At 45.7% G+C, this 25,923-nt stretch overlaps 1 protein-coding gene across 2 annotated transcripts in view; it reads right to left on the bottom strand.

The window, feature by feature from the left end:
- The window catches only part of RUNDC3A (RUN domain containing 3A), a 43,172-nt gene extending 18,081 nt beyond the window's left edge, over window positions 1-25,091 (bottom strand). Inside the window, exons 1-7 of one of the 2 annotated variants that reach the window (XM_056547561.1) lie at window positions 24,709-25,091; window positions 23,164-23,279; window positions 20,599-20,732; window positions 19,500-19,585; window positions 12,722-12,811; window positions 10,937-11,017; window positions 9,667-9,832 (exon numbers count right to left, since the gene is read on the bottom strand). In XM_056547561.1, coding sequence (XP_056403536.1) covers window positions 9,667-9,832; window positions 10,937-11,017; window positions 12,722-12,811; window positions 19,500-19,585; window positions 20,599-20,732; window positions 23,164-23,279; window positions 24,709-24,815 — 780 coding nt within the window. In that variant the 5' untranslated portion in view covers window positions 24,816-25,091. The remainder of the gene's footprint in view (window positions 1-9,666; window positions 9,833-10,936; window positions 11,018-12,721; window positions 12,812-19,499; window positions 19,586-20,598; window positions 20,733-23,163; window positions 23,280-24,708) is intronic. The other variant, XM_056547562.1, reaches the window with a different exon arrangement.
- Between the last annotated feature and the right edge of the window lie 832 nt (window positions 25,092-25,923).

The following is a 25,923-nucleotide window of genomic DNA, read 5'->3' on the forward strand; positions in this document are numbered from 1 at the left end:
TAAAAAATTTTAATAGAAGTAATTTACAAATCTGTTTAACTTTCTGGCACCAGATGATTTAAAAAAAAAGTTGAGAGCAGGAAAAATGGGAAAATGTAAGGATCTGAAAAGGGACAAATAGTGATGTCTAGACAACTGGGTTAGAACTTGTGGGATGATCCTGGTATGTGGTGATATGTGGAACACCCATGGATTTCCCCAGTGGCAGGAAAATCATATAGGGGGACAAGTCTGACAGAGTAGGTGCTGCCTTTTCTTAGTCAGGGTAGGTGACCTACTCTGTATGCAATAGTAGAGAATTTGAAAAAGATTTGTCTTCACCCATTCAGACCATCCCTGCATGTATGAGGTATGGTAAGGAACCATGTGGCCCACTGCATTTTCTCCTATTCTGACCCCTATAACTTTTTTATTTCTCCTTATACGGGACTGTATGAGGGCTCATTTCTTGCGCCCTGATCTGTAGTATTTAACCCCTTAAGGACTCAGGGTTTTTCCGTTTTTGCACTTTCGTTTTTTCCTCCTTACCTTTTAAAAATCATAACCCTTTCAATTTTCCACCTAAAAATCCATATTATGGCTTATTTTTTGCGTCGCCAATTCTACTTTGCAGTGACATTAGTCATTTTACCCAAAAATGCACGGCGAAACGGAAAAAAAAATCATTGTGCGACAAAATCGAAAAAAAAATGCCATTTTGTAACTTTTGGGGGCTTTCGTTTCTACGCAGTGCATATTTCGGTAAAAATTACACCTTATCATTATTCTGTAGGTCCATACGGTTAAAATGATACCCTACTTATATAGGTTTGATTTTGTCGCACTTCTGGAAAAAATCATAACTACATGCAGGAAAATTTATACGTTTAAAAATGTCATCTTCTGACCCCTATAACTTTTTTATTTTTCCATGTATGGGGTGGTATGAGTGCTCATTTTTTGCGCCGTGATCTGAAGTTTTTATCGGTAAGATTTTTGTTTTGATCGGACTTTTTGATCACTTTTTATTCATTTTTTAATGATATAAAAAGTGACCAAAATACGCTTTTTTGGACTTTGGAATTTTTTTGCGCGTACGCCATTGACCGTACGGCTTAATTAATGATATATTTTTATAGTTCGGACATTTACGCACGCGGCGATACCACATATGTTTATTTTTTATTTTTTTTACACTGTTTTATTTTTTTTATGGGAAAAGGGGGGTGATTCAAACTTTTATTAGGGAAGGGGTTAAATGACCTTTATTAACACTTTTTTTTTACATTTTTTTTGCAGTGTTATAGGTCCCATAGGGACCTATAACACTGCACACACTGATCTCTAATGCTGATCACTGGCGTGCATTAACACGCCTGTGATCAGCATTATCGGCGCTTGACTGCTCCTGCCTGGATCTCAGGCACGGAGCAGTCATTCGTCGATCGGACACCGAGGAGGCAGGTAAGGGCCCTCCCGGTGTCCGATCAGCTGTTCGGGACGCCGCGATTTCACCGCGGCGGTCCCGAACAGCCCGACTGAGCAGCCGGGTCACTTTCACTTTCACTTTAGAAGCGGCGGTCAGCTTTGACCGCCGCTTCTAAAGGGTTAATACCGCACATCGCCGCGATCGGCGATGTGTGGTATTAGCCGCGGGTCCCGGCCGTTGATTAGCGCCGGGACCGACGCGATATGATGCGGGATCGCGGCGCGATCCCGCTTCATATCGCGGGAGCCGGCGCAGGACGTAAATATACCTCCTGCGTCGTTAAGGGGTTAAAGGGGTTAACCAGGAAAAAACTTTTTTATATATCTCAACTGGCTCCAGAAAGTTAAACAGATTTGTAAATTACTTCTATTAAAAAATCTTAATCCTTTCAGTACTTATGAGCTTCTGACGTTGAGTTGTTCTTTTCTGTCTAAGTCCTCTCTGATGACACGTGTCTCGGGAAATGCCCAGTTTAGAAGAGGTTTGCTATGGGGATTTGCTTCTAAACTGGGCGTTTCCAGAGACAGGTGTCATCAGAGAGCACTTAGACAGAAAAGAACAACCTTAACTTCAGAAGCTCATAAGTACTGAAAGGATTAAGATTTTTTAATAGAAGTAATTTACAAATCTGTTTAACTTTCTGGAGCCAGTTGATATATATAAAAAAGTTTTTTCCTGGAATACCCCTTTAACAGTACCATTTTTGTTTCAATGTGACTTTTTGATCGCTTTTTTTTTTTAGTTAAATTCGGAAGTTGCAGTTAGTTACTAACTACAACTCCCAGCATGCCCTGATACAGCCTGTGGCTCAGCAGCTGCCCCAAAGAAAACTACAACTCCCAGCATGTTGGACTATATAGTAATATATAGTATAGGTCAGTGTTTCCCAGCCAGAGCACCTCCAGCTGTTGCAAAACTACAACTCCCAGCATGCTGGGAGTTGTAGTTTTGCAACAGCTGGAGGTGCTCTGGCTGGGAAACACTGGTATAATTTATGGTGAAACATTCCGAGAGTTGGAGGATTGGCTGGATAAATACCAGTCATTGCATTGTCGGTATTTTTAATACAGTGATACCTCAACTTACAATGGCCTCAACATACAATAGTTTCAACATACAATGGTCTTTTCTGGACTATTGTAACTTGAAACCAGACTCAACATACAATGTACAGACTGTATGGGACCTGTCCGATAATAGGAATAGGTCCCACTGACTGTATGGACACTGGGGGGTTAACATGTGCCGAACAAGGTTGGGGCCCTCCCACAGGTCGGGGTGGGAACTGGGTGTATAGTTACGCCCATAAGGGATATAGGAGACTCTCCTGCTTCCTCCCCTCCTCTTACCTCACCAGCAACGAGAGACGTAGGTGCTCGCTATGGCTGACGAGGCTGTGTGGTTGGCGATACGGGAGCGGTTGCTGGCTGATCCTGGGCTTCTCTCACGGCTCCTTCCCGATATGGCCTCCACGGGGGTTCCCTCCTCGGCCCGGTCCTTGTCATCGGCGGCGGTTTCGGTGCCTGCAGCGAGCCGCCGGACGGGTAGGCAATCCCGCCCCCCTTCTAGGTTGAGTCCCAGCCCGCCGCGGGTTAATACCGGCGGGCGGCGGGGACGTGCTGTGGCGCAGGCTTTGGCCTCTGCATCCGGGCCTGGGCCTGCTGCTGCTGGTGCCGGGTTGCGGGGGATGGCTCCTCCCCTTCCTGCACGTGCGCTTCCGGTAGTAGCGCGCACATCTTCGGTAGTGGCGGCGGTCCCCGGGCAGTGCAGTGTGAGTTCCGGGGTAATGGGGAATCATCATGCCTCCTCGTCGGCTGACGAGGTTCCGGACACGCCGCCGGCGCGGGTATCCGCGGTCAGCCTGCCACATGGTGGTGGGCTGGCTGTGTCCCAACCCCTGCCTGTAGATTTGGGGGAGGAGGACCCTTTATTTGAGGATGTCCAAGATAGCATGGGCCCCGGGGATGATGCTGCGGGCCCCTCTTCTCTGACTGTCCCTCAGGTAGCGCCCCCACCTCTCCCTCCCCCCCCTATCACCGGCCCTTCACAGTCTCTTGCTGGGGGTCAGGTGTTTGAGCAGCGGGTCAGCCAGCCCCCGCGTGACCGGGATTCAAGGGGGTCTGTGAGGAGTGTACGCAGGCGTTTTTCCAGGTCATCCTCCCGGGGTTCTGGCCGCTCTCGGCGGTGCAGGGCTGCTGAGTCTCGGGCTCGGTCACACCGCAGTTGTCGCCGGGACCACAGATGCAGAGCGAGATCGGGGAGGTCCCGCTCGTCCCGCTGGCGATCGCCATCTTCTTCGAGAGACAGCTCTTGGAGCTCGGCGAGCCCGGACAGGAGGGCTCGCCGGCGTGGCAGTCGTCGGCGACGTTCCAGGTCCCCTAGGAGGTCTTCGCGTGGATGCGAGCGGCCCAGCGCGGCTCCAGCTCCGAATCCGGATCCTGCTCCTCCTCCTGCTCCGGTTTCAGATCCAGTGCCTGATGCTTCCTCCAGTGGTCCATCGACTTCTTCTGGTGCTCCTGCGCGGACTGGTGAGTTCGACTTTGCGGGGGCTTGGGGTACTGGGGGTGGGTCTGCTGATGTTTTGTCTGTTTTGAAGGCTGTTCTTTCCAAGTTGGAAGGGCCGCCAGGTGAAAAACTGGCTACACCAGCCCGTCGTGTGTCCCCGGTTAGAGCGGGCGTACACAAGGAGGCAATTTTTTGTGGGCTTAGCCCTTTGGGGGTGCATGTGGACGAAGCGGTTAAGGAGAAGATTTGGGGAAATGCATATGTGGATGTGTGGTCCCTGGTTTCTGTGGACCAACATACCATAGATAAGGAGCGGAGACCTCAGTCTGAGAAGGCGGGCCCCTTCAGGCCTAAGGTTGCCAAGTCCATGGGTAACTGGTTACAGGCTTTTGCTGTCTTGGGGTGTGTTATGGGGGAGAGGCATCCCGAACGCTGTTCGGAACTTTTTATTTATATGGATTCTGTTTACAATGCCTACAAGGCTCATGGGGGTTCTGCCTGGTGGCGTTATGACGAAGAATTTCGTCGACGGCTGGCGTTGCAGCCGGAGGTTGGTTGGGGTGTCAAGGCGACTGATGTCTGGTTGCGCCTAATGATGGCCCAAAAGGGGCCGTCCTTTCAGTCAGGGGCCGCTGGTCATCCCGGGGCTACGGGGTCAGTGGCCGTGCGAAGGCCCGGGGCTTGTTGGCTCTTCAATGAGGGCCACTGCCGATTTCTCAGCTTGTGCAAGTACAAGCATGAGTGTTCCTCCTGCGGCGGGGGACATGCCGCAGTGCGATGTCCTAGGGCTGCAAAAACGCCCGCCCGGCGTCTGCTGCCGGAGGGAAGGACCCCGGTGAGGGTGGCCGCGATGCGCCCGTGGTTAGAGCAGTACCCCATTAGGGAAGCCGCTTTGGTTCTGACAGATGGTTTTGAATGTGGTTTCTTTATTCCGTTTGTTTTGAATACGGTTGGTGGTGTTTTTCCGGATAACTTGAAATCGGCTCGTGAGCGTCCTGAAGTGCTCCGGGACAAGATTGGCAAGGAGGTGGCGTTGGGTAGGTTTATGGGCCCCTTTTCCGTCCCGCCTTTTCACAACCTGCGGGTGTCCCCTTTGGGTGTGGTGCCCAAGAAGGAGGCAAGGAAGTTCTGGCTCATCCATCACCTATCGTACCCGAAGGGTTCCTCGGTGAATGACGGAATTCCCAAGGAGGATGCGTCTGTGTCCTATGTTTCTTTTGATAGGGCAGTTGCCCTGGTTAGGAGTGCGGGAGCTGGGGCCTTGATGGCGAAATCCGACATTGAGTCGGCTTTCAGGTTGTTGCCGGTTCATCCGGAATGTCACCACCTGCTGGGGTGTCGGGTTGACGGGTTGTTTTATTTTGATGTCTGTTTACCTATGGGCTGTTCCATCTCGTGCCACTACTTTGAGTTGTTCAGTTCCTTTTTGGAATGGGTGGTTCGGGTGGAAACAGGCAGTTCCTCTATTATTCATTACTTGGATGATTTTTTGTTTGTTGCCCCAGCCGGGTCCTCCAGATGTCGTTTTTTGTTGGATTCTTTTTGTTTCTTTATGCGTAAATTTGGTGTTCCTTTGTCGGCGGATAAGACGGAGGGTCCTGCTACTGTGATGTCGTTCTTGGGCATTGAGATTGATTCGGTTGCCATGGTTTTTCGCCTGCCGAGTGAGAAGTTGGAATCTTTGTTGGGTTTGGTGGAAGTTTTTTGTGAGGTTAAGAAGGTCACGTTGCGGCAAATGCAGGTGTTGTTGGGTCACCTTGTCTTTGCGTGCAGAGTTATGCCCATGGGGCGGGTTTTTTCTCGGAGGCTGTCTTTGTCCACGCGAGGGGCGCGGTATCCAGACCACAGGATCCGCATTTTCCGGCAGCTGCGAGCTGATGTTTTGGTTTGGAGGGAACTTTTTCCCATTGTGGTTGCGGTGGAACTTTGGGGCTCTCTTTTTAGTAACCGCCGGGTTGTTTTCTGGTCTGACAATGTGAGTGTGGTTCATTGTGTTAACGGTCTTACGTCCTCTTCGCTTCCTGTGTTGTCTCTGCTTCGTCATCTGGTGCTTCGCTGTCTGGAGCTGAATATTTGGTTCCGGGCCCGCCACGTCCCTGGGGTCGACAATGGGATTGCTGATGCTTTGTCCCGTTTTCAGTTTCAGGCCTTTCGGAAGATGTGTCCGGACGCGGCCCAGGAGGGCACTCCTTGCCCCCGGTTGGTGTGGGACTTGGTGACGGTCGATTGATGCCCCTTATCCAATCATCGGTAGCGGCTGCTACTTGGACAGGACATGGTAAGGCGTGGGCTGCTTGGTGGGGCATGGTTGCTGGACGCCCGGTGGAAGTCTGTGGGGAGTCCCGCTTATCGGTAACCATTGACTGTTTGTTATCTTTGCGCGCAACTGCTGTTTCCGCTGTGGTGGCCCGCCGGAGGCTGGCGGGTGTGAGTTTTTACTTTAAACTTTTGGGTTGGGAAGATGTGACGAAGCGTTTTTTAATTCAGCAGGCGATGAAGGGTTGGCAGAAGACCCACGTTAGGCGCGAGCGCAGGCGCCCGGTTTCCTATACTTTGTTGGTGGCTCTGTTGTCGGCTACGGAGGAGTGTTGTCCTTCTCAGTTTGAGTCGTTGCTTTTTTCTGCTGCTTTTTGCGCCGCGTTTTTTGGCGCTTTTCGGGTCGGTGAGATGGTTCCCGCGTCTAAGTCGGGCGTGGGTGGTTTGTTGTTTGAGGATGTAGTTTGCTCGAACGGCGTATTGCAGTTACGTATACGCAGGTCCAAGACGGATCAGATGGGCCAAGGGGCATGGGTTAGTTTGCGGTCTGTGGACGGGGAGGTGTGTCCTGTTCGGGCCTTTTTGGGTTATTTGGCGGTTTGCGCGGGTGGTGAGCATTTTTTCGCGCATGCTGACGGCTCCCCTCTGACGCGCTATCAGTTCCAGGCGGTTTTTAAGCGGTGCCTTGGTGCCCCGGTGGCTGAATTTGGCACACATTCCTTTCGGATTGGTGCGGCTACGGAGGCGTCGCGTGCCGGGCTGGCTGTAGCGGACATTCAGCGCATTGGGAGATGGCGCTCGGCATGTTATGCGGGATACGTTCGTCCAGAACTGCTTCTTTAACTTGTTTTTCTGTTTCAGAGTCTCCGGTGGCTTCCGTGTTCTTTTTGGGGCATTCATATATCCACCGGGCAGCCCAAAGGGCGAGTTGCCGTCCTGGCGGAAGATCGTTGGGGGTTCCGAACATTGATGCCCACTGGCGTGGGATTCCGGGCATGCGGTGGCACCAAATTCTTTCGGAAGCGGTGGTTATTGCCGGTATGGTTCGCTCTCCGGTGATTTTGGTCGTTCATGCCGGTGGGAACGACCTTTGTTTTACCCATTTTCCAGAGCTTATCACCGTCATGAAAGTTGATGTGGAGAGGTTATCTGGCTTCTTTACGGAGCTGGTTTTGGTATGGTCGGAAATTGTTCCTTGGGTCAAGTGGCAAGGGGCCAGGGATGCTGAGGCCATTGAGCGGTCTCGCCGCCTGGTCAATGCTAGGATGGCTCGTTTTGTCCGGTCCAAGGGCGGGGTGGTGGTCCGTCACCGCGAGCTGGAGGGTGACAACAGACGATTCATGATCGCAGACGGGGTCCACCTCAATGATATTGGGCTGGACATTTTTCTATCGGGCCTGCAGGATGGTCTGGAGCAGGCCCTGTTCCTGTTAAGTGGCGGTCGGAGCTCCGTGTAGGGATACACGGGCTCCTAGTGGCATGGAATGGTATGACCTTAGAAGATGGAAGATGCCGTGGGCAGTCATGCCCGTCGGGGATCCGACGGTTGGCATTCCTCTACGGCTGTGGAACAGGTCAATATCACCGTTTTTTGTTATATGGTTACTGCTATGCAGTGTTGATTTAGAGTTGCACGCTATAGTGCTGTTTATTACTTAATAAATTGGAGCTGTGACCACCACCTCAGCCCACTAAAAGAGAAACACGGTGTCTGTTGTTATTTACTGAGCGGGGGGAGGGCAAAAGGTTTTGTAGAGGGAAGGTGTGTTCAATGCAGTCTGTATGGGACCTGTCCGATAATAGGAATAGGTCCCACTGACTGTATGGACACTGGGGGGTTAACATGTGCCGAACAAGGTTGGGGCCCTCCCACAGGTCGGGGTGGGAACTGGGTGTATAGTTACGCCCATAAGGGATATAGGAGACTCTCCTGCTTCCTCCCCTCCTCTTACCTCACCAGCAACGAGAGACGTCCCGCCCTCCCTCCCCTTTTGGTTTGTTATGATTTGTAATGTTTTCTTGTAATTATGTCTATTTTGGCCCACGCTCCAGTTGTTCGGCGTGTGGGCTTGCTTGTTCACCCCTTTTAAAAAAAAAAAAAAAAAAAAAAAAAAAAAAGGAAAAAAAATAAATAAAAAATTATAATAATTTGAAATATTGATAAAAAAAAAAAAAAAAAAAAAAGGTGATTTACGTTTCAGAGACCGTACTGTAGGCTTGTCTACTCCCGTGGTGTTTACGATTTTTCTGCTTCTTGTACTTATTTCTGTATTGTGTTTTTCTTGTTCTTTTTGTCTTCCTTTTAGTCACAGCTGGCATGGAATGGTATGACCTTAGAAGATGGAAGATGCCGTGGGCAGTCATGCCCGTCGGGGATCCGACGGTTGGCATTCCTCTACGGCTGTGGAACAGGTCAATATCACCGTTTTTTGTTATATGGTTACTGCTATGTAGTGTTGATTTAGAGTTGCACGCTATAGTGCTGTTCATTACTTAATAAATTGGAGCTGTGACCACCACCTCAGCCCACTAAAAGAGAAACACGGTGTCTGTTGTTATTTACTGAGCGGGGGGAGGGCAAAAGGTTTTGTAGAGGGAAGGTGTGTTCAATGCAGTCAGTCCAAATCTGTGAAACCTGTCAATTGCTGGAAGAACTGACCAATCAGAATGGACATTCACTGGTAAAACCCCTGTATTACTGAAGTGCATGCACTGACTGGCTGTCTGGTAGTGCCCCCTACAGTACAGGGAGGTATTACATGTTCTGTACTCTTTACCTGTACCAGGGTTAGCTGCTCATTTGCACACCAGGTGAGGGCGACTCCATGTTACTTTTTTAGGACATTGTGTGTACTGTACAGGACCCCGAAGAAGCTCCTGTCCTGTACATAGACCAGCGTTTCCCAACCAGGGTGCCTCCAGCTGTTGCAAAACTACAACTCCCAGCATGCCCGGACATCCTTTGGCTGTCCGGGCATGCTGGGAGTTGTAGTTTTGCAACAGCTGGATGCACCCTGGTTGGGAATCACTGACATCGACAGTGATTTACAGCTCCCAGCAGATCTTTCTTACTTTCTATGTAAGGACTTTATCTATATTAGTTATCTATTTATTTTTCTTTAATCCTCACTTTTTTCCTATTTTTGGATGACATTTTGGTGCCATTAGAACCAATTACCAGGTTTCCATAGAGTTCTGGTCTCAACATACAAAGGTTTCAACATACAATGGTCGTCCTGGAACCAATTCATATTGTAACTTGAGGGACCACTGTATAAAGATACCGGCAGGGTGGCCAAATACCGGCTGTGCCAGCAAAATACTGGCCAGGTGGCAACCCTAGTTAGGCCCCATAGGGTCCTAGTGTTATAGCACTTTTTTTTTTGGGGGGGGGGGAATTGGTCGCTGACCATTATGCATTATTAAATATCACCTACCTTTTGTGCATAGACAATGCGAAATTTCTGCTCCATCTTACGCCACTTGCTGTACCAGCTCTCCTCATCTGTGAGAAGGGGCAGATAGGGGTGCTCTGGGGAGCTGTCTTCACTGCTGCTGCCCCCCACACTCTCTCGATCTTCTTCCTCACTCAGGTAATCATAGCTGAGAATAGTAGGTGTGGGACAAAGAAGAAACATTGGCCCTTATTTACTAAAAGTGGAGCTGTATTTTTCCATGGTATTTACTATTATATCTTGTATTTAGTGATTTTTTTTTTCCTTACATTTTGGCTTTTTAAAATTTTAATTTTTTTTTTTTTTTTTTTTGCTCTGAGCTGTCAGTTTTTCCAGAGCTAAAATCTACCACATTTTAATGTGGGAACATTAGTAAATTTGTATTAGTAAAGTGGAGAGCTAGTAGGGTTTTTTTTTGTGGATTTTTAGTGGGAAACTCTTGTGCACGACAGATGCGACACAAAAAACCCTACAAAATCTACACTGAAAAACCTTACTAAATAAGGGCCAGTGTTTACACACCGCGCAGTCTAATTTACAATGTAATAAGGAGATAATAATAAGACTCCTATGTCTGAGCTAGGAGGCATGAGGTGCATCATGCCTCAGTTATATTGCTGTAAACAAAGTAGTAGTGTTCTGGAGTGTCTGCCGAAAATGTATAAAATTATAAACTGCATTCCCAATGGCTGTATCTGGTATTGCAGCTAAGCCCCACTTAAAGGGGTACTCCGGCGCCAAGAAATCTTATCCCCTATCCAAAGGATAGGGGATAAGATGCCTGATCACGGGGGTCCCGCCCCTGGGAACCCCTGTGATCTTGCACACAGCACCCGTTATAATCGGTCCCTGGAGCGTGTTCGCTGCCACGCCCCCTCACATAGGCTTACATTGAGCCGTGGGGGCAGAGCCGTGATGTCACAACGCTCCATCACCGTGATCGCCAGTAATCAGACTCGGAGCGAACACGCTCGGGGACTGATTATAACGGGGTGCAAGATCACGGGGGTCCCCAGCGGCGGGACCCCCGCGATCAGGCATCTTATCCCCTATCCTTTGGATAGGGGATAAGACGTCTTAGGACCGGAGTACCCCTTTAAATGAAAGCGGATTAGCTGCAATACATTGTATAGCCTACAGACAAAATTGGCTAAAAGAAAGCAGCCATGTTTTTTTGTTTAGTCATACAAGTTAGCAGGAGGAAGTACATACTTACAACTTCATCTAACAAATCTAATACTCTTATACTCACCTCTGGGTGAACTTCAAGTATGGGGTGTAATCTATGACCGCTGGGGTCTTCCCGTCAATGCCTTCCCCTTTCAAACAAAAGCTGCAAAGAGGCAAAATATAAGATTAAGGCAATGTAATCCAAAAGACTGAGGAGTGAACTGGAGGAATGTATGACCAGCGTTAGGTACTGGAGGCATGTATGACCAGCGTTAGGTACTGGAGGCATGTATGACCAGCGTTAGGTACTGGAGGCACGTATGACCAGCGTTAGGTACTGGAGGCACGTATGACCAGCGTTAGGTACTGGAGGCATGTATGACCAGTGGTAGGTACTGGAGGCATGTATGACCAGCGTTAGGTACTGGAGGCACGTATGACCAGCGTTAGGTACTGGAGGCACGTATGACCAGCGTTAGGTACTGGAGGCACGTATGACCAGCGTTAGGTACTGGAGGCATGTATGACCAGCGTTAGGTACTGGAGGCATGTATGACCAGCGTTAGGTACTGGAGGCATGTATGACCAGCGTTAGGTACTGGAGGCATGTATGACCGGCGTTAGGTACTGGAGGCACGTATGACCAGCGTTAGGTACTGGAGGCACGTATGACCAGCGTTAGGTACTGGAGGCATGTATGACCAGCGTTAGGTACTGGAGGCATGTATGACCAGCGTTAGGTACTGGAGGCATGTATGACCAGCGGTAGGTACTGGAGGCATGTATGACCAGCGTTAGGTACTGGAGGCATGTATGACCAGCGTTAGGTACTGGAGGCATGTATGACCAGCGTTAGGTACTGGAGGCATGTATGACCAGCGTTAGGTACTGGAGGCACGTATGACCAGCGTTAGGTACTGGAGGCACGTATGACCAGCGTTAGGTACTGGAGGCATGTATGACCAGCGTTAGGTACTGGAGGCATGTATGACCCAGCGTTAGGTACTGGAGGCATGTATGACCAGCGTTAGGTACTGGAGGCATGTATGACCAGCGTTAGGTACTGGAGGCATGTATGACCAGCGTTAGGTACTGGAGGCATGTATGACCAGCGTTAGGTACTGGAGGCACGTATGACCAGCGTTAGGTACTGGAGGCACGTATGACCAGCGTTAGGTACTGGAGGCACGTATGACCAGCGTTAGGTACTGGAGGCATGTATGACCCAGCGTTAGGTACTGGAGGCATGTATGACCCAGCGTTAGGTACTGGAGGCATGTATGACCAGCGTTAGGTACTGGAGGCATGTATGACCAGCGTTAGGTACTGGAGGCATGTATGACCAGCGTTAGGTACTGGAGGCATGTATGACCAGCGTTAGGTACTGGAGGCATGTATGACCAGCGTTAGGTACTGGAGGCACGTATGACCAGCGTTAGGTACTGGAGGCACGTATGACCAGCGTTAGGTACTGGAGGCACGTATGACCAGCGTTAGGTACTGGAGGCATGTATGACCAGCGTTAGGTACTGGAGGCATGTATGACCAGCGTTAGGTACTGGAGGCATGTATGACCAGCGTTAGGTACTGGAGGCATGTATGACCAGCGTTAGGTACTGGAGGCATGTATGACCAGCGTTAGGTACTGGAGGCATGTATGACCCAGCGTTAGGTACTGGAGGCATGTATGACCAGCGTTAGGTACTGGAGGCATGTATGACCAGCGTTAGGTACTGGAGACATGTATGACCGGCGTTAGGTACTGGAGACATGTATGACCGGCGTTAGGTACTGGAGGCATGTATGACCCAGCGTTAGGTACTGGAGGAATGTATGACCAGCGTTAAGTCCTCCCAGTAATCTTTACCTGAAGTCAATGGCGCTTAAGCCTATCAGCATTCCCGTGAGTACAGACGACTCCTCGCGCAGCAAGATGGCGCCATCATCATAAAACCTCCTGCAAAAACATAGGAATCATTGTCAAGACCCTCATCTGCCATGGACGATCACACAGTCTTTATTATGGAGAGTTACATATATTTAGGGTAAATGTACTAAACTGAGAAGGTAAGATCTGAGGTGCCATGAGCATGATCCTCCTCATACTTCGGCCAGGTTCACACTACAGAATTACCAAGCAGAATTTCATTTTGAGATTCCACTCGACAATTTCGGTGCAGCAGAGTCCCATTGCTGGCAATTGGATTCCACTGCACAGTGTGGAGTTTTCCAGGCAGACTTTCCACCCAGAAAATCCCCTGAAAAAAATTCCATCTGCCATCTGTGGTAGCTTGGGGGTGTAGGGTATATGGGGTGTAGCTGTGCGGTAACTAAAGGGTGCTTGTTTAACCCTTGACTGTCGTGACGCCATGGTCAGGGCTCCTCTGTATATACTTGTCCTATCGCCACCCGTCCCAAGAGCGATAGGGAGGTATAATAAATGATTGTCCACAACCGGAGGTTTCAGAAAACTGTCGGAACTTTTACTGCAGGTTTTATGCAGAAACAAACAGGAACAGTCTTTGTACAATCAGAGTCTATGAGGATCCTGACAGTTGGTTGGGACCTTGTGAGTTTTAAGCTCAGTAGATTTATATGCGCTGTTACGCTGGATTTAGGGGATTAAGTTTAGGTTCAGCAGTCACGCGAACTTTAGCGGGGAGTTGTATTGTAACGCACGGTTTAGTATTATCAGGCTTCGGCCTGGTCTCTTCTTTGTAAGTTGCATGGATCACTTCTCTCTGCTAGTCCGGAACCAAAGAGAGCGAGGATTGGCCGGCAGCTCCCTTATATGGCCTTGAGCTCATTGGTCCATACCATCTGTCAATCACTTTACAAGGAATTATGGTCTAGACATGTGACCACCCATGTGACCTAGGAAGGTCCTTTAACATACTCTAATAGAATTAACATTAGTCACATGACCTAAGGTCCTGCGACACTATACACAACGTTAAATATATAATTACATGTAAGCATCATAAAATTAAAGGAGGAAGAGGTGACTAGGGGGTATCCCACCAGGAGGATGCTACTGGAATGAAGTAACTCTGGCTTTGGGGACCACCATACAAGGTACGGTATACTATATGGTACCGGGACACCACACATCTATTTAAGGGCTGCAATGTCTTCGTGGTCCTAGTGCCGGCTGATTCAATCTGTGCTGGCCACACTCTGATTCCGTAGTGTGAACCCGGCCTAAGGAGCTAAATTACAGACACTGTTTCTGACCATGACATTAAGATAGAAGGTGGGTTACTAAGGACTTTTTTTGTACATTTGCAAGGTCAATCACATAGGATTTGACGCCTTTAACCTGCAGTGGCATTGTAATTTGGGGTTAAAAGGGGTTATCCAGGACTAGAAAAACAAAGCTTATTTCCAAAAAATAGCACCACACGTGTCCTCAGGTTGTGTGAAGTGAATGGAGTCAAGTTGTAACACCACAATGGAACTGAGCTGCAATACCACACACAACCTGAGGACACGTGTGGTGCTGTTTTGTGAAGAAACCATCTCTGTTTTTCTAAACCTGGATTAGCCCTTTAAAGTGGTGTTTCCATCAGAAGATGTATCCGCTGTCCATCAGTGGGGGGGGTTCGACCACTGGGTGGTGAGACCCCAAATGATCAGCGGGGGAAAACATGTGGTACATAGTCTTTTTTTTTTTTTTTTTTTAATCACGGGTGCTGTGTAAATGGAGCAAAAAGCTCCTTATCATAATGCATAGTTCTATAGGACAGGGAGCATGGCACCCCATTCATGCGCCAAATTTAGAGGTAACCTTCAATGATGACCAACAGGCATAGGTAGCTCTACAGTGTAAGATAGTGTTTTCCAAGCAGAGTGCCTCCAGCTGTTGCAAAACTACAACACCCAGCATGCCCGGACAGCCTTCGGCTGTCCGGGCATGATGGGAGTTATAGATTTGCAACAGCTGGAGGCACAATGTTTGGGAAAGAGTGGTGTAAGGACACCCCCACATACAGCAGCCTATATCCTAGACCAGTGGTCTTCAACTTGCGGACCTCCAGATGTTGCAAAACTACAACTCCCAGCATGCCCGGACAGCCAACGGCTGTCCGGGCATGCTGGGAGTTGTAGTTTTGCAACATCTGGAGGTCTGCAGGTTGAAGACCACTGTCCCAGACCATTGGGTAGGTAGGAGATAGGGAGCTATAAAAACACCCTGACCCATATTTATAAAGACAAAAATGTGCCCAAATTTTTCCATAGCAACCAATCACAGCTCAACTTTCATTTATCATACTGTTGTGGTAAAATGTAAGCTGAGCTTTGATTGGTTGCTATGGGCAACACAGGCACATTATTGTTTCAGACAGGTTAATAAATATGGACCAATGCCTTTTTTCTGTGGTGTTTTTCATCACTTTGGGGGCTGTAGCTAGTTTGTAGTTTTTTTGCTCCATTATTTATTTATTTTTTTGCCGTTTTGCATCACATGATCTATGACCACAGAAGGGAACCACCACCAAAATCATATGTGCTTAAAACACACTGGAGCAGATTTACTATTGCCAATGGGCCAAATATTCTGGTGCGAAAGCAGCCACACAAAACTGGTTTACGTGACTCGCACCACATTTATTAGGAGTCCAAAACACTTGCTCGATAAGGGAGGTGTGGCTTCACTGGAAGATTGTGGCGCAATGAACCAAAACTTTGGCGTAACGTTTTGGAGTAAAGTAAGCCAACTAATAGGTGGTCTAAACGTAGCCAATCTCAGGCTATGTTCTCACAGTATTTAATCAAGAAAGACTTGGCACTCCAATTTATGATGCAATGGGTCTTACTTACACAATCCTTAAATTAAATTAAAGGGGTATTCCAGGAAAAAAACTTTTTTTTATATATCAACTGGTTCCAGAAAGTTAAACAAATTTGTAAATTACTTCTATTAAAAAATCTTAATCCTTTCAGTACTTATGAGCTTCTGAAGTTAAGGTTGTTCTTTTCTGTCTAAGTAATCTCTGATGACACGTGTCTCGGGAACCGCCCAGTTTAGAAGCAAATTCCCATAGCAAACCTCTTCTAAACTGGGCGGTTCCCGAGACACGTGTCATCAGAGATTACTTAGACAGAAAAGAACAACCTAAACTTCAGAAGCTCATAAGTACTGAAAGGATTAAGATTTGTTAATAGAAGTAATTTACAAATTTGTTTAACTTTCTGGAGCCAGTTGATATATAAAAAAAATAAAAAATAAAGTTTTTTCCTGGATAACCCCTTTAACGTTTCGGCCCTACCAGGACCTTCATCAGAATATTACAGGACTGGTGCGGAGAACAGAGAAGTCAGTCAAGAGCCATGTAGGGAGGTAAGTAGTAGCATGGCTACAAGCCACAAGAGCGGCGACACCACTCTCGTGGCTTGTAGCCACGCTACTACTTACCTCACTACACGGCTCTTGACTGACTTCTCTGTTCTCCGCACCAGTCCTGTAATATTCTGATGAAGGTCCTGGTAGGGCCGAAACATTAATTTAATTTAAGGATTGTGTAAATAAGACCCATTGCATCATAAATTGGAGTGCCAAGTCTTTCTTGAATAAGTATAAAAGGATTGGGATTCCTACTTGAGCACGAGTCGTGAGGGAGTGACATATTTACTTCGCACTCACAGTATTTAAGCCATTTTTTTGAGCTGCAGAACAGCCGTTTCACCCCTCAAAAATTGGCTGTTTTTCAATTCTGTTCTACTATACCTAATAGAATTCACATTCCGTAAAGTGTTACAGCTGTAATTATATCGCCATAAAAATGAGGGCACTGTTTTTTTTGTTTTTTTTTTTATATGTTTGAGGGCCAATTTCACATTAAGAAAAAACTGCTAGTTCGCAAACTGCAAAACAGCATTTGCTTTGGCAAGAAAAAAAAAGTTAAGGTTTTAAAAATTACAAAAAAATGCTCAAAAATCAAACCAAAAGGCAGAAAAACTGGTGAAAATTTCTGCCATTCTTTTTACAACATAAAAAAAACCTAAAAACTGCAGTTTTCTTTAAAGAGTACCTGTCATCAAACCATATTTTCTAAACTAACTCAGATTATTTTCCCTAACTACACCTAACACCCCTCCTGCCCTCAAATTTTTTTCCGAACTTTAAAAAGCGGTGTTTCGTACCTTTGCCCTTGCTCACATTGTGTCAGGAGAAAGTGGGAGTTCCCCAGCCGGCGCAACGTCACTGAAGCCTGTGAGAGCTGTGCCGGTACCTGTCAACAGCTCTTAGTTCTTAGTACTCTTTAAATTGAATATATGAACCATAAACTGTGCGTGCAACAAATTTATTAAACAGCCTGAGCCAATAAATAAATGTTTAGCATTTTTAGACAGTAACCGTTTTAGCTGCATGAAACGGAAAAAGAAAATGGCATTTTTACGAAAAAAATTTAAGACAAAAAAAGGAGGTCTAAAGAAAGTCCTTCAGATAAGTGTAATACAAATGCATTGTTCTATGTTACGCATAATACAGTCAAACATCCTGGCCCAAAAGTCTCAAAAGTCAGATAGAGGTTGGGACGAAAATGTATCTGTATTATACACCTAAATGTATCTGTGTTATACACCTAAATGTATCTGTGTTATACACCTAAATGTATCTGTATTATACACCTAAATGTATCTGTGTTATACACCTAAATGTATCTGTATTATACACCTAAATGTATCTGTATTATACACCTAAATGTATCTGTGTTATACACCTAAATGTATCTGTGTTATACACCTAAATGTATCTGTGTTATACACCTAAATGTATCTGTATTATACACCTAAATGTATCTGTATTATACACCTAAATGTATCTGTGTTATACACCTAAATGTATCTGTATTATACACCTAAATGTATCTGTATTATACACCTAAATGTATCTGTATTATACACCTAAATGTATCTGTATTATACACCTAAATGTATCTGTATTATACACCTAAATGTATCTGTATTATACACCTAAATGTATCTGTATTATACACCTAAATGTATCTGTATTATACACCTAAATGTATCTGTGTTAACCCCTTAACGACGCAGGACGTATATTTACGTCCTGCGCCGGCTCCCGCGATATGAAGCGGGATCGCGCCGCGATCCCGCATCATATCGCGTCGGTCCCGGCGCTAATCAACGGCCGGGACCCGCGGCTAATACCACACATCGCCGATCGCGGCGATGTGCGGTATTAACCCTTTAGAAGCGGCGGTCAAAGCTGACCGCCGCTTCTAAAGTGAAAGTGAAAGTGACCCGGCTGCTCAGTCGGGCTGTTCGGGACCGCCGCGGTGAAATCGCGGCGTCCCGAACAGCTGATCGGACACCGGGAGGGCTCTTACCTGCCTCCCCAGTGTCCGATCGACGAATGACTGCTCCGTGCCTGAGATCCAGGCAGGAGCAGTCAAGCGCCGATAATGCTGATCACAGGCGTGTTAATGCACGCCAGTGATCAGCATTAGAGATCAGTGTGTGCAGTGTTATAGGTCCCTATGGGACCTATAACACTGCAAAAAAAATGTAAAAAAAAAGTGTTAATAAAGGTCATTTAACCCCTTCCCTAATAAAAGTTTGAATCACCCCCCTTTTCCCATAAAAAAAATAAAACAGTGTAAAAAAAATTAAAAATAAACATATGTGGTATCGCCGCGTGCGTAAATGTCCGAACTATAAAAATATATCATTAATTAAGCCGTACGGTCAATGGCGTACGCGCAAAAAAATTCCAAAGTCCAAAAAAGCGTATTTTGGTCACTTTTTATATCATTAAAAAATGAATAAAAAGTGATCAAAAAGTCCGATCAAAACAAAAATCATACCGATAAAAACTTCAGATCACGGCGCAAAAAATGAGTCCTCATACCACCCCATACATGGAAAAATAAAAAAGTTATAGGGGTCAGAAGATGACATTTTTAAACGTATAAATTTTCCTGCATGTAGTTATGATTTTTTCCAGAAGTGCGACAAAATCAAACCTATATAAGTAGGGGATCATTTTAACCGTATGGACCTACAGAATAATGATAAGGTGTAATTTTTACCGAAATATGCACTGCGTAGAAACGAAAGCCCCCAAAAGTTACAAAATGGCGTTTTTTTTTCGATTTTGTCGCACAATGATTTTTTTTTCCGTTTCGCCGTGCATTTTTGGGTTAAATGACTAATGTCACTGCAAAGTAGAATTGGCGACGCAAAAAATAAGCCATAATATGGATTTTTAGGTGGAAAATTGAAAGGGTTATGATTTTTAAAAGGTAAGGAGGAAAAAACGAAAGTGCAAAAACGGAAAAACCCTGAGTCCTTAAGGGGTTAAACACCTAAATGTATCTGTATTATACACCTAAATGTATCTGTATTATACACCTAAATGTATCTGTGTTATACACCTAAATGTATCTGTGTTATACACCTAAATGTATCTGTATTATACACCTAAATGTATCTGTATTATACACCTAAATGTATCTGTATTATACACCTAAATGTATCTGTATTATACACCTAAATGTATCTGTATTATACACCTAAATGTATCTGTATTATACACCTAAATGTATCTGTATTATACACCTAAATGTATCTGTATTATACACCAATTGAAATTGACCAAAATGGAGTTTGTTGCTCACCTGGTGGTCCTAGTGTCTCTTAATGCGGTCACTATGTATTCCGAAAGTCTCTTCTCCATGAGCGCAAGGCGTATCCAGGCCCGGCCCTACAACAAAACGCAGCATATAAAATACAGTAATTACGGATAGTAAATGTCCCAACTTTTATCATCATTTAGTTTCCAGATTCCATGCTTAGCTTTATAGGGGTAACTCCCAAAGTTGTTGTCTGTCCACAGGATAGAGGATAAGAAGCTGGACAGTAGGCGTCTGACCGCTCATATCAGCAATGATTCAAAAAATGGAGGAAAATAGTCAAATAAATGTAGCTTAGCGCAGCCAGCACTCCATTAATTCATTATGTGGCTTCCAACCATTGCAGAGTGCCTAATTTAGGGGACAATTTTCCTCAATTTTTTGGATCCATAGGCAAGAGGATTAGTGAGAGTCTGACCACTGGGACCCCAGCCAATCAACATTCAGTCTTCTATCCTATTCGAACAAAAAGTCCCAGCCATCGGACCCCCACAAGCAGATATTTATCCCCTATCCTGTGGCACAACCTCTATAAGTGATAAAATACTGCCTGCCTGCAACCACTAGGGGAGCTTGGGAGTTCAGTGAATACAGTTTTATGATGGCGTTCAATGCATACGTTGTATGCAGAGAGCTCTCTCTAGTGGCTTCAATGACACATTGATCTACACAAAAAGGTTACAAGTCCACCCAATGACATTGTTAGGGTGCATTCATAGCACGTTTTAGCGATCCGGTTGCCGGATCTGGTGGGGAAATGTCAAAACCGGTAGCAGCAGTACCCCCGCCAAATCTCATTCATTTATATGCGCCGACCGGAGTCAGATAGTGAGTCCGGTCGGCTAATTTTTTCACCATATCCGGTTTTGTGGCTGGACTGAAAACCGTGGCATACCATGATTTTTTTTCCAGTCTGGCCACAAAACCGGATACGGGGCAAAAATGAGCCGACCGGGGTCACCATCTGACTCTTGTCGGCGCATTTAAATGTACAAGATTCGGCAGGAATATGGCTGCAGTTGGTTCTGAAATGTCCCCGCCAGATCGCTAAAATGTGGTAATGCACCTTTACACAACTACTGACCTTTGCTCTTGATGTGCTAATGTTCTCCATATTCTCAATGCTGCTAATGCAGTTATTGGGCACTTTGCTGCAAGCAATGCGAATGTAGTCCCAAAACCCTCTCTGGCCATCTGTGCTAAACCAGCTAACATGGCCTGTAAAATAGTGGAATAAAAAAATAAAAATACAGTCACAAATAAAACACTTGTTTATGTATCAAAAGGCAATAATGATTTTCACTTGCATAGTCAGCCTCCATTAAGACTAATATGTATATATATATATATATATATATATATATATATATATATATATATATACATATACACACACACATATATACATATATATACATACACACATATATATATATATATATATATATATATATATATATATGTGTGTGTGTGTATATATATATATATATATCTAATCTCTATCTAATATATATCTCTATCTCCATTATATATATGTATATATATATATAGGGGAATATGCAAAGCAGCTCATTACATCACCTTCTCAGGCAATGTTCCCTGGTGTCAGCTTAGCTCCAGTTAAGGAATATAAAAAGCTGATCGGGATTAATGCCAAGTCAGACTTACTCCCCAAAAGGGAAGTTTCTACCCATCTGCAGACAGCTGTTTCGGGGTTCTTGCCCCTCGTCAGTACAGAGCAGGGTGATGTGGCTTGGCTGAGATGAGGGCCCTTTAGAGAGAGATATAGATATATATATATATATATACATACATACATATACACACACACACACACACAAACAAAGAATAAGTCCGCCAGCACTTTAGTTGATACCAAACTATTATATGGACCTGGCCTGCAGGTGCACGCTACTAGGCTAGATATACAGCAACAGAAGAATGCAACAGCACACTGCCAGCACAAGGATATAGGTGAAACATGAACATGCAGATAAAACATGCAAATGTGAAACTACGAGATAGTGAGGCACTTATCTCGCAAATTTGTCTCCGCCGGCGGTCAAATAGCTTGGACCGTCCCACCACGATAAGGTGGCCTATATTTAGCCTAGTAGCGTGCACCTGCAGGCCATGTCCATATAATAGTTTGGTATCAACTAAAGTGCTGGCTGACTTATTCTTTGTCTGTATTGCACATACGGGGGAGTGGCTACCTCCATGTTGGCCTTGCACCCCACCCACCTCTATCAGGTGTGTATATAAGGTGTCTTGGATGTTCCAGACCCTGCCATGCTTACTGAACTGTTCACACAGAGGCATATTCACAGTGTAGGGTCCGTCCCAATGAGGCCACCTTATCGCGGTGGGACGGTCCAAGCTATTTGACCGCCAGCGGAGACAAATTTGCAAGCTAAGTGCCTCACTATCTCATAGTTTCACATTTGCATCTATTACACCATAGCTGTATAGCTCTCCATGTTTTATCTGCATGTTCATGTCTCACCTATATCCTTGTGCTGACAGTGTGCTGCTGCATTCTTCTGTTGCTGTATTTATATATTATATACACACACATATACATACATACATACATACATACACATATACACACACACAAAAAAAATTTGGAACAGAAAAAAGTACCTTTTTCTTTTTTGCACGATCCCTTTAAACTAGTGGTTTCTTAATTTGTGGCTTTCCAGCTGTTGCATAACTACAACTCCTATCCTGCCTTAACAGCTATTGTTTGTAAACCCCTAAGCCAGTGTTTCCCAACCAGGATGGCTCCAGTTGTTGCAAAACTACAACTCCGGGCATGCTTGGAGTTGGAGTTGTAGTTTTGCATTAGCTGGAGGCATCCTGGTTGGGAAACTCTGCCCTAAGGAATGAATAAATAGAGCACTGACGCTCACTAGTTAGCTTGTTATCCCCTATCCAGTAAATACCCCTTTAAGCAGTGGCAAAGCTAAATTGGGTACAGAGGTAGCAGTCGCATCTGTTCCCCTGCCATGCCAGTAATATACAAAAGGACCTCCAAGACACTCAGGATCAAGCAGGGCGCATTGAACCCAGATGAGGTAAGAAAGGTTTATTACCCAAAATGCAACGTGTTTCGCGGAAAACCGCTTCATCAGGCATATGCCTGATGAAGCGGTTTTCCGCGAAACGCGTTGCATTGTGGGTAATAAACCTTTCTTACCTCATCTGAGTTCCATGCGCCCCCACTTGATCCTGAGTGTCTTGGAGGTCCTTTTGTGTTTGCTGTATATCCCAGGAGCGGCTAGTGGATCCATGATTGATCACTTACATGTTTTTCCATTGTTGTACTTGGTCCAGTACAACCACCGAAGGTGAGCACTTTTAATTTGTGTTCATCTTTATTTGCACCTATGTTATCACACTGTGGAGCACTTTCCTTTGTTTTACGCCAGTATTATGACTGGCACATGGTTGGTGGGGGCCTGTTACAGATATAGCATTGGGTTCCAAGCGACTATAAAGTTATGCCTTGGGGCTCCCTTACCCACAGGATCCCTGCGCTGGTGACAAAGATGGTATGTCCACCCCGCCAACAGTTTTATCCATCTCACTCCTTTTTCCCTTTGCTTCCGATAATCCATCTCACTCCCTTTTCCTCAGTCCTCACCTTTGAAGCGGTGACTCAGGATATGTTCCAAAATTGCAGCGAAATTCACAAACTCCTCTGAGGAATCATCAATAGGCTCTGCTGTATATTTTTCCAGGAGGGTCTTTACCGAAAACCTGGGGGAACATGAATAAAATATTAGGGGAGTCAGCGATAATAACAGAATTATTAGTTCAGAAGAAGGAGTCAAATTTTTAAGGGGGTCTTCTTGCTCAAGACCCTGTCCCTTCAAAAGGGGCACAGCAGTTACCCAGCAACACGGACAACTTATTATAGGACTCAGCAGGGGTGCCCTGCAGTTAGATATTGATGTCATATCGTAGTGATACTTCATCAATATCAAAGTCATACAAGGGAATCTGTCCCTGGCATGACCGCTATTACCTAAAGTCTCAAAAAATGCCATCCCTGGGGGTGCAGTTGTCGCTGTACACCCAAAAGATCAAGTAATGGTCCATAAAAACTATGACCATTAACTTGCATAAAGAAATCTATTCCTGGTAGAAAAGCCATGAGCAGAGCCATTAAAAAGAAATGCCCCCTTAAATTGCAAAACTATGCCACTTTCAATATGGGCATCTTCAGGGCACTTCTAAGACATTAGGGGCCTTTAAGTGATCATTTTAAAATCCCCCTATCCACAGTTCAAGGGGTCTGTATTTTGCTCCTGTGATCCGGCTGAGATAGACAGAGGGGAGTGCAATGTCAATTAGTTGGAGTGCCAGGGGCCCCATTAAGATGCCCCAAATAAACGTATACCCAATCCTAAACAGCAGATTCTGGGATATCTTAATAAATCTTGGATTTCCAAAAGGTGGTCTTCATGAATGGATACCAGTAGTCACACTGCTGTTCCAGACCCCTAAACAGCAAATCTACAGCATTGCATAGCCAATTGGAATTGGTTGTCACTCATATGTCTTGTGTTAAAGCAAGTTAACCTCTGGTTAACCTTTCCTGTATATAAAGCATTGATTCTAAACAGCAGTACATGCGACCATCACCATGATTGCAATTGCTTATTCTTAACATAAGGTGACGGTTAGCATGGTGTCACAGGTATGTGGTATGCACGCATTTGCAATACTGCACTGTAATGGTTAATGACGCTGTTCACACTCCATAAATATCCTTAGACTTTATAACCAGCCACACACCTTGTGACTCAGTCCCTCATCTTTAGCTGTGATATCACTTCCTGTTACCATCATCCATGCATTCCCATAGACCGCGTCCCCCATGCCTTCCCTTCAATCATGATATCCTGTGGAAATCATTGCAATCACACGGTGTTAACCCTTTACTATCAAAACCCCTCAATACATATGAGATGGTCTATGTCGGACCCTTCCTCTTGCCTTTCACCTTCTGATTAGTCGCCCACATTTCCTACTGCCAATTCACCGTCCAGCCTTGTGAATCCCAATAACCATTTTTGTTAACCTTTGACACCTTCATCTTTTTCCCCCAAAAACATTTTCTCCATCAATATATTGCATTAAAGCATTAACCCAAAACAGAACCCACAGGAGCCCCAGCTCTAACCTGCACACAGTGAGAAGGTTCTTCCTCTCCACAGCAATGTTCCTTGAAGAAGCCTTCTTAGATGGCAAGCCTAAAGCCATGGCCGACTGAATGAAGCTTGGTTCCATGCAAAAGCTGAAGAACCAGGCTTCCTATTCCCACAAAGGACTTCTCCCGACCACCGGCAGGCCTGCAGGCTTCTCCCTACCAGCCAGGACCCCTCCCCACCTCCTCCTGCAGGCCTGTGGCTCTCTGCCCCCTCCTATGGGCTAGCAGGATGGATGGAGCAGAGCTGAGAAGGATGGGGAGAGGCTGCTCTCCGTGGTGCTGAAGCTGAGCCAGTGACGTCACCGAGCCTGGGAAGATAGAAGGGGGAGGGAAGAGCCCAGGTTATAGGGATGGAGGGGAAGGACAGCACAATGGAGCCAGCAATGAGAGAGCAGAGACCAGTACAGAGGAACGCCCGCCATACAGATATAAGCAGAGACAGGATTACATATCTATACATCATGGATCAGAACCTGGGTGTTACTGCTGGATGGAGGATGGAGGATGGATGGTGTATCTCAGTGACTGAGGAGAGGGTAATAGGATATATATATATAGGGAAATTATATGGAGTAATAGGAGGAGATATAGGGGAGGTCATATGGAGTAATAGGAGGAGATATAGGAGAGGTTATATGGAGTAATAGGAGGAGATATAGGTGAGGTTATATGTAGTAATAGGAGGAGATATAGGGGAGGTTATATGGAGTAATAGGAGGAGATATAGGGGAGGTTATATGGAGTAATAGGTGGAGATAGAGGGGAGGTTATATGGAGTAATAGGAGGAGATATAGAAGAGGTTATATGGAGTAATAGGAGGAGATATAGGGGAGGTTATATGGAGTAATAGGAGGAGATATAGAGGAGGTTATATGGAGTAACAGGAGGAGATATAGAGGAGGTTATATGGAGTAATAGGAGGAGATATAGGGGAGGTTATATGGAGTAATAGGAGGAGATAGAGGGGAGGTTATATGGAGTAATAGGAGGAGATATAGGGGAGGTTATATGGAGTAATAGGAGGAGATATAGGGGAGGTTATATGGAGTAATAGAAGGAGATAGAGGGGAGGTTATATGGAGTAATAGGAGGAGATAGAGGGGAGGTTATATGGAGTAATAGGAGAAGATATAGGGGAGGTTATATGGAGTAATAGGAGGAGATATAGGGAGGTTATATGGAGTAAT

Source organism: Hyla sarda, chromosome 12 (genome assembly GCF_029499605.1).
Source record: "Hyla sarda isolate aHylSar1 chromosome 12, aHylSar1.hap1, whole genome shotgun sequence".
In the NCBI taxonomy this organism is placed as follows: domain Eukaryota; kingdom Metazoa; phylum Chordata; class Amphibia; order Anura; family Hylidae; genus Hyla; species Hyla sarda.